This window comes from Nicotiana sylvestris, chromosome 1, assembly GCF_000393655.2.
Source record: "Nicotiana sylvestris chromosome 1, ASM39365v2, whole genome shotgun sequence".
In the NCBI taxonomy this organism is placed as follows: domain Eukaryota; kingdom Viridiplantae; phylum Streptophyta; class Magnoliopsida; order Solanales; family Solanaceae; genus Nicotiana; species Nicotiana sylvestris.
Genome location: NC_091057.1, coordinates 31,990,997 through 32,008,775, shown reverse-complemented (window position 1 = coordinate 32,008,775; position 17,779 = coordinate 31,990,997). Strand labels below are relative to the sequence as shown.

The 17,779-nt window shown below is 37.0% G+C and overlaps 1 protein-coding gene and 1 pseudogene across 1 annotated transcript; one reads left to right on the top strand and one right to left on the bottom strand.

Moving 5' to 3' along the window:
* Positions 1-4,465: 4,465 nt before the first annotated feature.
* LOC104218992 (uncharacterized) lies at positions 4,466-12,673 on the top strand (annotated as a pseudogene).
* A 2,277-nt stretch (positions 12,674-14,950) lies between these two features.
* On the bottom strand, positions 14,951-17,429 carry LOC104218993 (uncharacterized). Its single transcript, XM_009769618.2, has 2 exons — positions 16,820-17,429; positions 14,951-16,336 (listed from the first exon to the last, which is right to left on the bottom strand). Exons 1-2 carry the CDS (start codon positions 17,186-17,188, stop codon positions 15,143-15,145), a joined length of 1,563 nt encoding a protein of 520 aa, XP_009767920.1. The 5' UTR covers positions 17,189-17,429; the 3' UTR covers positions 14,951-15,142.
* Between the last annotated feature and the right edge of the window lie 350 nt (positions 17,430-17,779).

Genomic DNA, 17,779 nt, shown 5'->3' with positions numbered 1-17,779 from the left:
AACTCACGACAACTTGTACCCATATTTAAGCTGCTAAATAAGGATGTTGCAGTCAAATGGACTGATGAGTACCAAGAAGCATTTGATAAGATCAAAGAGTATTTGTCGAACCCACCTGTGACGGTCCCACCGGAACTAGGAAGACCTTTGATTCTTTATTTGATAGTCTTGGATAATTCATTTGGATGTGTATTGGGTCAACATGACATCAGTGGTAGAAAAGAGCGGGTCATCTATTATCGCAGCAAAAGGTTCACAACTTATGAGGTTAAGTATACTCCCCTTGAGAAGACGTGTTGTGCCCTGACTTGGGTAGCACAGAAGTTGAAGCATTACTTGTTGTCCTACACTACTTATCTCATTTCTCGCCCAGATCCTCTAAAGTATATCTTTCAGAAGCCCATTCCCACAGGACGGCTCGCAAAGTGGTAGATCTTGCTCATAGAGTTTGACATCGTATATGTGATCCGAATAACGATGAAAGCCCAAGCTTTGGTCGATCACTTGGCCGAGAACCCGATGGACGAAGAATATGCCTCTAAAGACTTATTTTCCTGATGAAGAGGTAATGCACATTGACGAGGTCGAGAAGGAGGAAAAGCCTGGTTGGAAACTCTTATTTGATGGGGCCACTAACATGAAAGGCGTTGGGATAGGAGCTGTACTCATTTCTGAAATAGGGCACCATTACCCTATTACGGCTCAGCTGCGTTTCTACTGTACAAACAACATGGTTGAGTACGAGGCATGCATTTTAGGATTAAGGCTAGCTGTAGATATGGAATCCGGGAAGTCTTGGTCTTGGGAGACTCAGAGCTTCTAGTGCACTAGATTCAAGGAGAATGGGAGATGCAGGATTTAAAGTTTATACCGTATCGACAATGTCTACATGATCTTTGTCAACGGTTTCGATCAATAGAATCAGGCACATTCCAAGGATCCATAATGAGGTTGCTGATGCTTTGGCTACCTTGACGTTGATATTACATCATTCAAATAAGGCTTATGTTGACCCTTTGCATATTCAGGTTCGCGATCAGCATGCTTACTATAACATGGTAGAAGAAGAACTTGACGGTGAACCTTGGTTCCACATCAGGGAGTACATAAAGATGGGGGTATATCCAGCACAGGCCACAAGGGTTCAAAAGAGAACAATTCGTCGATTGGCAAGTGGATTTTTCTACAGTGGAGGAGTTTTGTACAAAAGAACTCCAAATCTCGGATTGTTGAGGTGCATCGATGCAAATCAAGCCATGACTATTATGACCGAAGTGCATTCCGGAGTCTGCGGATCGCGTATGAGTGGGTATGTTCTGGAAAGGAAAATTCTCCGAGCAGGTTATTATTGGCTCACCATGGAGCGAGATTGTATCAGTTTTGTGCGCAAGTTTCATCAATGTCAAGTACAAGGTGATTTGATTCATTCACCGCCATCTGAATTGCACACAATGTCCGCACCATGGCCCTTTGTTGCTTGGGGCATGGATGTCATCGGACCAATTAAGCCAGAAGCATCCAACGGACACAAGTTCATTCTGGTGGCCATTGACTATTTCACTAAGTGGGTTGAAGCTAAAACTTTCAGTCTGTTACCAAGAAGGCCATGGTCGATTTTGTTCATTCAAATATCATTTGTCGGTTCGGAATTCCAAAGGTGATCATCACAGATAATGGTGCTAATCTTAATAGTCATTTGATGAAAGAAATGTGTCAACGGTTCAAGATTATGCATCGCAATTCCACCCCATACCTCCCCAAGGCGAATGGAGCAGTCGAGGCAGCCAACAAAAACATAAAGAAGATACTTCAGAAAATGGTGCAAGGTTCCAGGCAATGGCATGAGAAGTTTCCCTTTGCGTTGTTGGGTTATTGCACTACTGTTTGCACTTCAATAGGTACATCTCCTTACTTGTTGGTATATGGCACAGAAGTAGTGATACCCGCGGAAGTTGAAATTCTATCCCTTCGGATTGTTGCTGAAGCCGAAATTGATGATGATGAGTAGGTCAAAGCCCGTCTAGAGTAGTTGAGTTTGATTGATGAGAAAATATTGGCAGCAATGTGTCATGGCCAGTTTTATCAAAAGAGAATGGCGAGAGCATACAACAAGAAGGTGCGTCCGCAAAAATTTGAAGTGGGTCAGCAAGTATTGAAACGCATCCTTCCATATCAGGCTGAAGAGAAAGGCAAGTTCGCCCCAAATTGGCAGGGGTCGTTCATCGTTTCAAGAGTGTTGTCCAATGGTGCTTTGTATTTAACAGATATAGAAGGCAAATGTGTAGACATGGCTATCAATTCTGATGCAGTCAAAAGATATTATGTATGATTTCTTTGGTTTAAATTGTATTTGTTTGTACTTGGCATGTTTTGAAGATTGGAATGACGAAGGTATTTTCTTCTGCTATCTAAACACTTTATCCATTGATACCCCTTTGAGCCGTATTTATTTCTTTTCATACCCCTCTTTTGGGATCAGTAGGGGAAATTTAGAAACACGAACGCAAAAAGTAAGTAAAGGAGAAGGAGAAAAAGAGAAGAGAAAAGATAAAGAAAAGAATGGAAAATAGTGAAAAAAGGAAAAGAAAGAAGAAAAGAAAAGAAAAAGAAGAAAAAGATAGAAGGAAAAGAAAAGAGAAAAATCACAACAAACAAAGTAATTCCTATGTCATGAACTACGTTCGACCTGATTCCTTTTAAGGATACGTAGGCAGCCTCACAGATCGGTCCCATCAAAATAAAAATTCAAAAGTCCTCAAGCGAAGAAACTGGGGCAGAAAGTTGGGGTTGTGGTAAGAAATTTGATTCCAAAAGTTGTAATTTTGAACCCATTCAAGTTGTTTTGAGCCTTCGTGATACCTTTTCTTTCTAACCCTATCCAAATGCCCACACTACGGTCCAAAGAAAGACCTTCCGACCAGTCTTCGAGAGATGTCAAGTCGAGCAAGTAGAGGTGATTCATATCAGAGGCAACACTTTGTTTTGAGCAAGAAAATGAAAAATGAGAGTTGGTGAAAATCCTCACGGGCACCGTAAGGCGATCGAAAACTAAGAGAAATTGTAAAAAATGAGAGTCTTATTGGTGAAAACCCTTATGGGCACTGTAAGGCGACGGTGAGTTGAGAGATGAGAAAATGAGAGAGGTTTGTTGGTGAAAACCCTTTAGGGCACCGCAAACCGAACAAGGTTAGTGTTTTGGCGAAGAAATTGGGTTATGGAGATCCTGGGGGCATAAGGTATGACAACTGAAAGGTGATAGGTTGAATAGGTTGGGCCGATTAATCCGAAATGCATGTCATGATCATTGGTACCAGCTGCTCCATTCAGATAAGTCTTTTTCCCTCTTCTACCCCCAAACAGTCATCCAATTTTGGATTTTCTTCTTTATTCCTAACTCTCGAAGTCATTGCATTTCATTTCTTTTGGGTTTATTTCTCTAATGTTTTTCCAATGTCAGCCTTGTTTAAGCAAGAAAGAAAGGATTTCAAAGCTTACTACCAACTTCCGAATTGCATGAAGCAAAGTGCGGCCAAAGCATACCAGTGATAGCATGATGTAAAGTGGGAAATAAGGTGTCAGTGAAAGTTCCATTGGTCGAATGGTTTAGTAATCTTGTGGGAGATACAGAGGTTCAGGTAGAAGGGTCAGAAATATAAAATAATGGTTTGGGTGTAGAGCACTCGGGTCATCCAAGGTCTTGCAGTTGAGAGTTAGTTAGAAAGTCAAACGGTTCTTGGCCAGTTCAGGGCAGCCAGTCAAAGCAAAGCACGGCAGCAAAAGGGCCACCTCCAGCAAGAATGCCACAAACTAACCACCACATTTTAAACTAACAAGATTTTTCTTTGATTGAAACCGGGGCAAAAAATTTCGTTTGCTTTAGAGAAACCCTCTATAAGGAAAGCAAGTACCGGACAGGTTCAACCGTAAACTCTCAGAACCCTCCTAGATAATGGGATTTAATTTAAAATTTTCAGGACCTTCCTGGATAATGGGATTTAATTTAAAGTTCTCAGGATCCTCCTAGATAATGGACTTTAGTTAAATTTTAAGACCTTCATAGTTAACAAGATTTAGTGTAAGTTCTACCTTTAGGAAACATAGTTTAGCTTTAAAGTTTTCACTCTTAAGATGAGATTTAATTTGAAATTTTCAGGACCTCCTGGACAATGAGATTTAGCTTTTGAGTTCTTATAGCTCTTTTGATAACAAGATTCGATTAACACTCACAAATGTTCCCAGTATCAAACTGGGCAGAAAAATTTCTTTTGTTTTATCTGTTTTGTTGTAATCAGGCACCCACCTAGAGAACAAGGAAAGACAACACGAGCTTCAAGAATAGAAAGCAGTTCAGGTTCAAGCAGTCAGGCACCCACATGGAGAAACAAGGGAAGACCGTTCAAAAGGAAAGCAGTTTCAAGAAGAGGACAATTCAGGTTCAGCAATCAGGCACCCACCTAGAGAAACAATGGAAGACGACACAAGTTCAAAGGAAAGCGGGTCAAGCTCATCAATCAGGCGCCCACCTGGAGAACAAGGGAGAACAACTCAAGTTTCAAAGGAGAACAGTGTGAGTTCAGCAATTAGGCGCCCACCTGGAGAGCAAGAAAAAATGGTGCAAGTTGCTAGGGAAAACAGTTCCAAGTAGCAGAAGAAGATGGTTCGAGTTCAGCAATCAGGAGCCCACCTAGAAAACAATTCAAGTTTCAGAAGAAAGGAAAGCAATTCAAGTGTTGGTAATCAAGAGCCCACCTGGAGAACAAAGGGAAAGCAATTCAAGTGTTGGTAATTAGGAGCCCACCTGGAGAACAAAGGGAAGCAGTTCAAGTTTCGAGGAAAAATCGTGTAAATGTTGGTAATCAGGAGCCCACCTGGAGAACAAAGGGAAAGCAGCAATGTTCAAAGCAAGATGGTGCAAGTAACAATCAGGCGCCCACCTGGAAAACAAAGGGAAAACAAGTCAAGTGTCGGAGGAAAGGAAGATAATTCAAATATTGGTAAACAGGCGCCCACCTAGAAGAACAAAGGTAAAGCAGCAATGTTCAAAGGAAGGCGGTTCAAATTCAGTAATCAGGCGCCCGCCTGGAGAACAAAGGAAAAGCACCTTAGAATACAATTCAAGTCAGCAACAAAGGAATTTCACCTGGAGAGTACAAGTCAACAGAGCAATAGAAACTGCAAGATCAAGTTTGAAGATATAGATAGGATCCTTGTAATTCATAGATCATAGTTTAGTCTAACTTCTTTTATTTTGGCTTGGTGTAATAAGGAGCTCAGCAGGCAGTAGCAGCAGTAGCGATAGTGAAATCACAGCTTCCTGGTAGTCTCAGCTACCGAAACTCTTCGAACTACACTGACCTGATTCCTTTATAGCCAAGGGTATGTAGGCAACCTCGGAAGCAGGGTGCGGTCAAATCTTTTCAAAATGCTTCCCACAGAGTATTCAAACGGGCAAAAATCGCTCGTATCCGCTCACTTTATCTTTGCACGAAAACTCTTCGTGTTTTCGAGAAAAGAAGTGCAGCCGTGAGCACGTGATTTTTGCCATATAGGAATTACTCTCATAAACTCTAAGAAAATAATGTTTTCCCATTATTTGTAATTTTGTAGATTTTTCATAGTATTTTTGTTAATTGTTTACATTTGTCTATGCATGTTTATTTTATTTAAATCATGAAAAAATACAAAAATACTATGTATTGCATTTGGGGTTTATTTTTATATTTTTAGGTTAATCAGTAAATTAGTTGTTTTATAAAAATGAAAAAATAAAAAAAATGGCTCACTTTTGCATTTTAGCCGTTTAATTTTAAATTTATAGTTTTTCTTCTAATTTAGGAGTTAATTAATTTTTGTAAATATTATGATGGGTAATTAGCTTAATTTTGTAAATTATTTTAATTTAAGAGTTAATTTGGGTTGTTAATTAATTTAAAAGAAAAAGGAAAAAATTGGAAATTAAAAAAAAAGAATCAGAAGGGCTGTTAGAGCCAATTCAACAAAGCCCAAATGAATTTCCCCTTCAACCCGCCAATTCCAGGCCCAAAACCCGGTCCAAACCCTTCAAGTTTCAAGACAACTCAAACGACGTAGTATGGAGTTGAAACTACGTCGTTTTGAGTTCAATAGTTTAAACAAATCCTGGCCATTCATCTTAGTTCATCCAACAGCCCTGAAGACTTCCCCCATTTTCGTTTAAAAATGTCCGAAGACCCTCAGAACAACCTAGGACCACTGATGAGCTTCTCTTTCATTTCTCTCAAGTCTAACCCTAGAAGACCCGCCGCCCTGAAATTCCTAAGCCTCCATCGGCCGGCGGCGTGGCCTAATCGACCCCAAATCCCTACCACACAACCACCACCCACCCTTGATTCCTAATCCACCACCACATCTCCCAAAATCTCCACCAAACCTAGCCAGCTTAGATCTAAAAAATAAAAAGGAAAAATCTTCTAATTCTTCAAGTTTCCAAGAGCGATTGAGCCTAAAACTTGTATTGATTATTTGTTCTCAATGAGAACAAGCGATTAATACCAATATCGGTTCAAATCGGAAAGTGCCGGAGGTCCGTTCAAGCCCACTGTTCGTCTGCCTATTTTAGGTATCTCCATTCATTTTTCTTTTTCGTCGTCCTTTGTTTTATTCCCATCCTCGTCTCCTTCTGATTCTTTCTTTTCTTTCTTGTTTTTCTGTTTAAATCGTTTCTGCTTGCATGCTAGGATTTAAATCATGTTAGTTTATAGTATTTAGCTTAATAATACGGTCAACATTGTTGTTAGTTCATTTGATTTCATTGTCTGATTTTGCTCAATTCTCCTTTTTATTTTTGTTTTCTTTGGATTTATGATATCAGGAGTTTTTTTGGGCCTGTTTTCTTGTGAGTTGTTGGTTTTGAATTAAAATTTGGGTCAGAAGCCCAAAGAGGGGAAGGGTCAATCCTGGCTGTCAAGCCCATGGTTTAGGTTTGGGATTCTGGTTTAATTTGGCCCATGTTTGATTTCCTGAAAGTAATTGTTAAGCATTTTAAGGGTATTTGGGGGAATTTAATAAGGGAAATCTTTTACAACTGCCTGGGAAGTTTCCAAGAAAGTGGGGAAGGGGCTGGTTTAGCAAACAGGCTAAAAAACTTGGGGTCTGAAGTGATTTGATAAAAATTGGGGAAGGGGTAATTGATAAAATTGTGAAATCAATTATGCTGCCCTAAAGTCATCTATATAAGGTTTGTTTTCAATAAAATTGGGGGAAGGACAATACTAAAAACTTAGAAACGGCTGAAGGGTACACTCACTACTGAAGTTTGGAAATTAGCAAGAAAACACAAAAATTTGGCAAATACTAGCCTGTTGTAGCTGGTTCTTCATGTTTCTTGGGTTTTAAAGGCTAGAAAATTGTTGTTTTCTTCTGGGTCCAAAATATGAAAGCTAATTGATGAACTGTTGTTTGTTGCTATTTAGAAGCTGCTGATATTTCAATTTATTTGCTGAAAGTTCTATTGGTTGTTTCTCATTGTTCCAGGTATTTCCTTGACTGTGGACAGCATATGAGATGTAAATGTGCAATCAAAATGTGAAAAATATGTTGAATACAAGTTGTTTCTTGTTGAATCTTACTTTTCTGTTCTTCAATTGCGTTCGTGTTTTGTAATAACTCCTCCTATGTTAGTGATGTGGTATCATGTTATTAAGTTTGGGGTTAAGTCTTCAATATCTCCTATTATGTGGTGAGTCGATTTAACTTGTTTTGGATATGAGGAAAATGCTCAGGGTTTTATTGTTGGCAGTAAGGGCTCAGGTCATATGGTGAATTACTTTTGGCTTTCGTTTAATTTTGTTCAAATTGATGCTGATTTTCAGATTCAGGGATTAGTCAGGGAATAATTTGGTTGGTTTTTTTTCTTATAAATTTTAGTTCGAGCATTTTGTTCTTGAAGAGTTACGGGTTGAGTAATAAGTTGTTAGTCTGATAAGTGTTAATTATTTCAAATTGTAAGAATTTCACTGTTGCTTGTTGGGTTACAATTAAAGTTTGAATCTCACACAATGTGTTTATAATTTAGCTAGGGCCAAATTGAAATTAGAATGTCGCTCCATACTGTTTACTCAATTAAATTCAAATAGTTTTCTTTTAGATAGGTGATATGATTACCAGGGTGTTACAACATTTGGGCTTGGTACATCAATTTGCTCCATGTTGATCACGACCAAAGGGCCCAGCCAAATTCATGGGGCTTCAGATGTTTTTCCACTCTTGGGGATTCGATCTTGAGCCTCATCCCCTTTAGCATTCATTCTTTCATCAGATTTAGCTCACCTTGGGCTGGATTGCAAGGCCATTTAGGAATGGGTGAAATTGTCTGCCCAATCGTTCTTTGGGCTTGCACTTTGAGCCCAGATCCTCTTTTGAACGGCTTATGCAGACTATATCTATGAAAGGCTTGGTCCAAACATCTGAAAGCCCAAAGCGCCCCAGTAATTAGTAGTTGTACAAACATGGCTTCAGATTACGTTGTTTAAAGTAATTCTTGTAATTAAGATAAGGTGTGTCATTTAACTATGTCACTTATGGCCCTCGTAAGACTAAAAATCACTTGAAAAAAAATAGATTTGAGGTGTACCCTAAGCAAATTAAATCATCTAGCGCCCTCACAAATGTTAATTTAGATATTAAAATGAACCTCATAGTTTGCTTTAGGCGCGTTAATTATAATTATCACAGGTATTAAAATTCAGGGGTACATTTCATGTGACCCGGTTCTAATTTCCAACAAGGTTAAATAGAACGTGTCGTGAACCACGGGTGCATTTCATGTAGCGTGGCTTGCGATGTGTTTTAAATAACTTTGAAATAATTCCTTAAATAAGTAAAGCGGTTTTAAAGTTAAAAATGCACATAGGTTTAAAAGTGTTTTAAAATCAGATAATTAGGCCAATAATAATAGTTGAGCGACCGTGCTAAAACCACGGAACCCAAGAATGCCTAACACCTTCTCCCGGGTTAACAGAATTCCTTACCCAGACTTCTGTGTTCGCGGACTGTAAAACAGAGTCAATCTTTCTTCGATTCGGAATTTTAAACCGGTGACTTGGGACACCATAAATTTATCCCAAGTGGCGACTCTGATTCTTAAATAATAATCTCATTTCGATTGTCACTTTAATTGTACAAACTCCCTTATACCCTTACGGGGGTATAAAAATGGAGGTGTGACAAATGGTATGAAGATAACTCAAAGCTCTCTTGTCTGTGAATCTGTTAATGGAAGATTTGGTTCTGTAGGCAATTTATTTATTTTGTAGATATGCCTCGAGGTAGAGGTCGAGGTAGTGCAGGCCGTGTAGGTAAATCTTCAGTTAGGGATAATTTTGCTACTCGTGAAAATATGCTTATTGTTCCCATTCCCACAATCAGTCCTCAACAAGGTGGTACGAGTTCCTCTGGTGGACCAAATCACATTAATCAAGTTCAAACATTAGGTCCTAGTAGTATGCCACCTATTCAAACATCAGGCCATGGTAGTACCCCAACTATTAATTTGGAACCATCTCCAAATACCCCTAATCAGAGCAACACAATAGGCGAGGGTACATCTTCTCAAAGCAATATAATAGGCGAAACTGAGTGTAGCAGTACCCGCAGGCCGCTGACACTTCTTACTATTTTTCCTACAGGGTTAATCCATACTTGTACTATTACTTTTGATATATTCTTATTGATATATGGTATGCCTTTAAATAATGTCTTCTAATTTGTTCAAGTTAGAGCCTTCATTTGAATGCTCTGAGGTATAACTAAGTCTTTCAAGCATGAACTTGATTCTAATGGAGTCAACTGGAAAAGCGTCTCAAATGAGATGAAAAAAAAATTATTTTGGAGAATTCAAGGTATAATCCATCACAATTGGATTTAGAAAGTATACTAACTTTTATATGTAACTTATTAATGTTATCACTTTATAAACTTATTTCAGAAGGCATTCTACCGGGGATCCTTCAATTGATAGTGCGGTGCGGATCCAATGGGAGCGTAGGGCAGCAAAAAGATACAGTGATTTTGTTAGCAAACTAAAATCAAATGGGGTGCAACCGGACACTATTCCAAATAATGTGTGGAAAAGTTGGTTGAGATTTTGGAAAGATCCTAAGTGTGTTGAAAAGTCAGAAATAAATACAAAAAATCATTGTGATGGGAGCGGAGTTGCCACTGGGACTCACACATGTGGCTCTATCAATGTTGGGGGAGCATCGCAAGAGACTTGTAAGTGGATAGGACTTGTGCTTTTTGCAGTCAGTCACATGAGTTTTTTTAAGTACAGAGTCTAATGATCTTTGAGTAATTTTTTAATGTAGGCTTGTTCATTAATTGGTAAACATACTTTCACTCCTTCACTTGTCAGATTTAGGAGTATCATCCTTTATTATACTTCTTCTTTTCATGATCTGTTATTATGTAGTTACATATTTTGTTGGAGTTGGTTTGTTAGTTGAAAAAGACATTCAATTAAAGCTTGATTGGCTTGTGCTAGGAATTATAGCATTTGAAAAATGATGAGTGACATGAGCAGCTAGAAAAATAAACCAATTTGGAAGTTCTGAAGGAGAAACTAACAAATTTTAAAATCACGATAGAAGCTCTCTCCTAATATGCATACACATTTCATGTTCTCTTCGAGTCATGAGAACTTTAAACACTTGTTGAAAATCCTGTTCTGGCCAAATTGTGCTAAGACTTGTGCTTCAGTACTAGATTGATGTTGTACTGCTGAAAGTGCTAGGATGGTATATTGTTTGGTGCTTGTTATTGTTATTATAATTCTACTGAAATGTGCTTGCAAAGCTATGAAACTGGTACTGTTTTCTGGATTAGCTAAATCTATTAAGTAGTATTGTACATTTTGGGGAATACGGTGTTTTTGTTTTCATATTTTGTGTCTCTCCTCATTAACTGCATTTTAACTTTTAGTCGGAGGTGGGGATTTTACCTTTTTTCTTCTAAGTACTAGGACAAGGGTGTTGATCTGTGTATTGCTTGTGCTTTCAGATTAAGAAATGTTATTCTTCATTTATATATCTATTTCTTTGCCTTTAAATTCCAATCTTATACTATGTATATGAGGCATAAAAATGCACTTACCTTTGTTAGTTTATATAAGTGTCCTCAATTTTGCAATGAAAGATTGAACTAAAAAGAGAAGATATTTTGGTTTTATCTGTAAACTTTGTGTGAAGATTCTTTCTCTAATATTTTTTATTCCAATATTCTCCATGTCATTGCACCTTTCTATATCTTTATTTGTTTTTGTTGGATGCAAGTATCTTGGCTGCTCGGAATTGAGGTTTCTTAAGTTAAATAAGACATGGTTGAAGTATAACATCACTGTTGATCTTTCATAAAAGTAGGTGCATTGAATTTATTCATGCTACTGTATTGAGAAATAATATTTTGTAATAGCACAATCTGACATATCTTGTGCTACATCTCTTACTTAGAGAGAATGCACCAGAGTGAAAATTCTGGCACAATGATTGAGAAGCTGCTTCTACTTTTGTCAGATCCTACAGTAACACACAAAATACTACTGAACTTCATAATGAAATATAATGCTTCAAAACCAAGTGAGATCTCCAGTAAAAACTCTTACCTTCCCTTCAAATCTAATTATAAGAGGTCATTTTCTTGATCCTCGATAACCTCCTTCATGTCAAAGGAAATAGGTAGAATTTTATTGAAAAATCTTGTAAAAAGAAAGGGGGAAAAGTGGGATAAGTAGCAGGCTATAGAAGTCATTAATCTTGTAAATGATATGAAGAACTTACCAATGTTCAGATCAAGATATTGAAGGCAAAGCTTTGACAGAGGTTGAGCAGTTTTCTTGGTGTTCAACAGTATGCATATCAGTTTTGAGCATTTGCTTTTGTTGCTCTATCTTCTTAATTGAATAACTTTTGTATAAGCTGTTAAATAGGGTAATGATGGAAAATCTTTTGTTGCTGAGAAATTCCAAATCGTACATGTAAGATAACTTTTTAAATAATTTTATTGACTTTACTTTCATATATTTTTTTCATTTTGTAAATTGAATGCTCAATATTATTTAGTCTTTTTATTTCACTAATTATTTACTCTTCTACAGGAAAAATATCAGGAGATATTACAACAACAAAACAAACTCAATCCGATATTGATCAATGTAAAGCATATTTTCAAGTCGCGGGAGGAGAAAAGAAAAGAAGAGTATATGATCTTGGATCTCAAGCACAATGCTACTATGAGCCAGATCTTCATGGCTCTTTTGGATCTGATGCTACATCGTCAGCAACACCTCCAAATGCTCAATCAACACCGACAGGGAATCTGGATGAGTTAGTGATGCGATTAATTCCTGCACTGACAGATCATATAGTTCCTGTAATCGTTGAGCGGGTACGTGAATTAGTTTTCTTGCCCTCGCATCAGCCAAATACTGATCTTACCAACCACCCATTAGATGTGGCACCTACAGTTCCTACATCTTCTACTACTGCTAACATCGATGAGGTTCATGCATTGGATTCTGATGATGATCGTAACTCTCCAGCCTCGCATAGCTAGCCTACTTTGTTTGGACTGTATTGTTGGTCCTTGTGGATTTTTTGTACCTAACGATACTGTTATATGCATTATGCTATATATTTTGAACCTTGTTGAATATATTGTTAATTTATATTAATATCAGTGACTTTTATTAAGTGTATTTAATAGCTTTTATGTAATATGCTTGAACAAAGTATATTTAAAATAATAACTAAAAAGAAGTTTAAAAAATCAGCAATATATTAAAAATAAATTAGCGACGGATACTTTTCGTAGCTAAAATTATCGCGTAAAATTAAATCTTGTGACAAATTGGCGACAAAAGGTTTTTGTTGCAAAAAGCAGGGAGAATTAGCTATAACACGTCTAGCGACGAACGATTTCGTCGCTAAAAGAACAAACGGCGAATTTTATTATGTATTGCAGTGACGAAAGGCGTCAAAATAGCGACAGAAACAAGCAATATAGCGACAGTTATTTCCCTCGCAAAACTTTGCTACAGATATATTCCGTCGCTAATTCTGCGACGATTTGGTTTTTTTCATCGCTATGAGCCTAGCTACGAGAATTTTAGGGACAAACTTGAATCCGTCGCTAAACAATTGTAGCGATGGAAAACATTGATTTAGCGACGGAATGCGGTCGTCGCTAAACGCTGTTTTTTTTGTAGTGGAGCATATAATTATAACGGTTCCCACACTTAGTTTGGGCTCAGTAATGACATTAATTGTATTGATTGCCCGTTACCATAAGTAATCGTAACTGGCACATTTATAACTAAAGATTCTTCGTAACTGCTCTAATTCCCCTTCATTATTTACTTCTATTTCGTGTATCTTCCCTTCTTTGAAGCCTTCATTCATTTCTTTCATGGTACTCCCTTGACAGATGTCGGGCCCGGTTCTTTTATTTACGTTACCCTATGGATATTTCTTCTGTGCCTCTCCTGCATTCTTAATTAATTCACCTAATTAATTGATAGTGTCACTTGTCGCTATATCGATGCTCTACGCGACATGCCCCGTCAACTTACTGATAGTTCACGTATCATGTCTTTTTTCTACCAATATAATTTAAGTAATCGTATTCTTTGTTAATTGTGTGCAACTATAGAGATCGTATTTTATTTTAGTCCTCGCATTCAGGATCACTATTAGTAGAGGCAAATGCAGATTTTGGAGCCAATTCATATTGAGATATTTTTATTATATATATATATATATATATATATATATATATATATATATATATATATATATATATATATATATATATGCTCTTATATGTATATATAGTTCGATTTAAATGAAAGACAATGAGTTTACAATGAGTTTAGTTGAACCAAACCGTTGTATATTCATCACTAATTGTTAGATATCCATAGTTAAAGAAAGAAACAAAAATAGCACATAATATGTCCTAAATTATTCAAGATAATTAATATTATTCCCAAACAATAGCGAAGTTAAAAATTTCCCCAAAGATATTCAAACTTAACTCTACTCCTTCGGGGTAGAGGTAAAGTCTGCATACACACTATCCTCCCCAGACCCCACTAGTGAGATTTCACTGGGTTGTTGTTATTGTTTGTTGTATATTCAAACTTAAAAGTAACGAAAAATTCCTAACAAAGAGTATTTAATATGTTATATACCTCTAAAACCTAATATTTTATCTAATATACTAAATGTAATTTTTCAATAAATGGTGGTCAATTGACCATCCTTTAAGGCATGTAGCTTCACCCCTGTCCCTAAATAATAATACAGTCAAACTTTTCTATAACAACTTCGTTTGTTTTCAGAGGCGTATCTAGTGTAGTAGTTGGGTTCAACTGAACCCATAGCTTTTGCTCATACTCTTTATTTTTGTCCAAAAATATTATTAAATATGTATAAATAATAAATTCTGAATCCATTAAATTAGATAAGATGTGGTAGAATTGCGAATCTGAACCCATAAAGTTTAAATCGTGAATCCGCCTCTATTGTTTCGATAATTTTTTGGCTATTATAGTATATTAAAACATAACATGAAAAGTTGACATCAATTGCTTCACTCTTCGTAGCATAAGCTAAATTAAAATCACAAAAACGAAGAAGCTAAATTTAAACCTAATTAGGATGGTGCTGATACGGTTGGCGGCGAACTTGCTTTGGAAAAAGGCATTTTCCAAAGAAAATTTAACTCTTTCAGACAAAGAGTACGAAAGAAACACCAGATAATGGGTTTGTTTTTTTGGCAAAACTTTGATCCAAAAACCAAATCCAATATTTAATAATAAAAAGAATCATACAAACCAGTGGCATATTTTACAATTTCAGCAGAAAGAAAGAGGGGGGGGGGGGGGGGGGTTGCAAGCTCAACTCCAACTATATATATTTAGTTAAAAATACATTAAATAAAAATATTAGGGTAAAGTTTGAAATGCATTGTCATAATGAAGCAGCAATATTATATATTGATGAAAATAAATAATAAACAAGTATAGGAGAAAAGTGAGAGAATAGGCGAAGATGCTTGGACGGAAATGGGCTTACCATTGGGCCTTAAAAAAATTGAGGTGGTTTTCAAATCAAAACCATGATCTGCTGCCAAGTGATGGGCTATAGAACCTTGTACTATATTTCCTTTTAGGCTTGCCACAAATGCATTGGCACTCATACCCCATTATGTTACCAAAACAAGAAAACAATCCACTTGAACCATGCGTGTGACGACCGGTGGAACGGTAGCTACTCGAGGCGTGCCCACGATCATATACTGGCGGCAACTCCATTCGCCACCTCTCGAGCTTAGACCTGAGCCCTTCAGTGCTCTCGTCTAAACTCCAACCATCCAAAACCGAGCTCTTTTGATCCTCCAATGGATATTTTTTTCCAGCTACCGCCGCCGCGACCTCGGATGCTGAGGGCCCAATTTCTGAGTCAGTCCAATGATGAGTATTTCCTTTAATTGGGCCTCCAAATACATATTTCCCATTGTGTCCTGACCCTTTTGGGCCTCCAAACTCATATCCGTTATATTTTGGAATGGGCTTTCCTATTACTGTTATGGGCTCATCTTGTTTACCACTAGCATCCAACCCTTTGGGCTTTGTAATAGATTTTTCATCAACTACTTTAGTTGTTGATGAGTCATTGGTAGGCTTCTTTTCATTAATGGGCTTGCCTTTGTTTTCAAGCTCTAATGTTATGAGTTTGAGTTTGGGCTTTTCTTCTTTGGGCCCATTATAAATAGATGACTCTTTGCTCATAATTGAATCACTTAAAACTGAGCCTGCTTTACCTTTGGGCTTTGATTTTTCCTTTAACTCTGCACCACTAATCACAGAACTTGCTTTACCTTTCTTTTTTACCAGCATTTGAGGTGGAGGTTCCAAAGAAATACTAAGAATTGAGCTTTCTTTATCATATGCCTTCTTCACTTTTGAGGGAACTGCAACTACTGAACTATTAGCCTTTGAAACAATATCATCGAACTTGACACGTTCGCTACGTTCACTCTTTGTTCGTAGCAATATTGGTTTAATAGTAGCCACCTTGTTGTTGTTAGTGTTACTGTTACTGCTGTTGTTGTTATCCTTGTTGCTTTTATCGCCATTTGGTTTTTGGTTCTGTTGTGGAAGTTGCTCTTCTTCCATCAAATCTCGATACCCAACAGCTGACTTGTTTAGTTCAGTGTACAATGGCATACTTCTCATAGTACTATCTAGTAATGCAACACCAATGTTCAATATTCCCTGAGGTCGCCCAGATGGACGACGTACCTAAACCAAAAAACATGCATTGACCTTTTAAATGTGATGTTACACATAATTATCAAAGAAATACTTTTGAACCATTTAGTTATAGTCACAAATTTTCACCAATTAATTAATATTTTAAAAAACTCTAAATAGACAACATTGTAAAGATGTGATATTCAATGAAATCCTTAATTTTTTATTATTTTTTTGGTATGAGAAATCTTTCATGAATTATCACGGATATTACCTTGATATTTAACTCGTGATTATAAAACTTTTAAGGATGGGCCTATAACAATGCACGGCACATACAATAAAACCTAATAGAATTCTTAACACCAAAATTTGAAGGGAAAAAGGTACTTTTTTATATAATTAAAGTGAAATTAGACAAGACGGGTGAGAATATCAATGGAATTGAAATTATATTGCATGCAACTTTACGTATGCATGTCAAGAAAAACTCCTATGTTATCAAGAAATGAAGAATGAAATGAACCAAACCTGAAGTGCAACAAAGCGCATGCCAAAATGATGATGGTGATTATGGTGCGGCCGAGGCGGAGGAGGGATGAGATTTCCGACGAGGACGCGAACGGAGCCGACGAGAGAATCCTTAAACCAATGGACACAATGAATCTCAATTTGTACAGCTGAGGTGTCTTGCCGGAGAAATTCTTCATCCACCCGAAAAACAAATTTATCGTTCCACGTAGGGTTGTTGCCGCCTTCGACGTCAACGGCGGTGGTTAGCTTCCGTGTAGGGTGAACCCAAACGGTGGCGTAGGTTTTCATTTTCTTGGATATAGGTTGCAAATCTTGGGCGGAAATAATGTTTATTTCCAAGAGTTGGAATGGTTTTAAGGCTCCCATTTTGAAAATTTGTGGAATTTAATAAAATGGTGACAAATATTGATAGCGGAAAGAGGAGATTTTGCTCGTCGTTCGTCGTGAACAGGACGTCGACGAGGGAAAGGTCGGGTTCAACGTGGAGAAGAACCCGAGTCAAATTGGAGAAGAAGAGGAAGAGGAGGATGGTGATCTCTTGTGGAGAGAACATTAAAGCATTGTGTACAAAGGAAGAAAATATGTCTGAATTAATTTGTGTTTTTTTGGCCATATAAGGTTCTACAGCCCTATTTATTGGGAAAATTAAGCTTTTTGTCACGTAGATAAATTTTTAATTTTTGTCTTTTGTAGCGTGTTTTTAATCTTTGATTAATTAAAATGTATATTTTAATCTCGATCCATTTACTTGTCAAAATCTCTTAGATTTAATTGATTATTATATGCTAATTAAAACCATGTAGTTATCCAGCTTGGTTTGCTAGTTAATTAGTAAGTATTTATGGTAATTGTACTTCACATTGAGCGTATTTAATACAGTTATAAAAATAATCCGACTATAATATAGCTCATTAATGTAAAGGAATTAAACATATACATTTTGACTAATTGAAGTTC

What these genes read in the sequence shown, in the direction of transcription:
- LOC104218993 (XM_009769618.2), bottom strand. Translation starts at nt 17,188, where the DNA reads ATGGGAGCCTTAAAACCATTCCAACTCTTGGAAATAAACATTATTTCC. An exon ending in TGCGCTTTGTTGCACTTCAG is followed by an intron (nt 16,337 to 16,819) that starts GTTTGGTTCATT and finishes TTTTTGGTTTAG; the next exon opens with GTACGTCGTCCATCTGGGCG.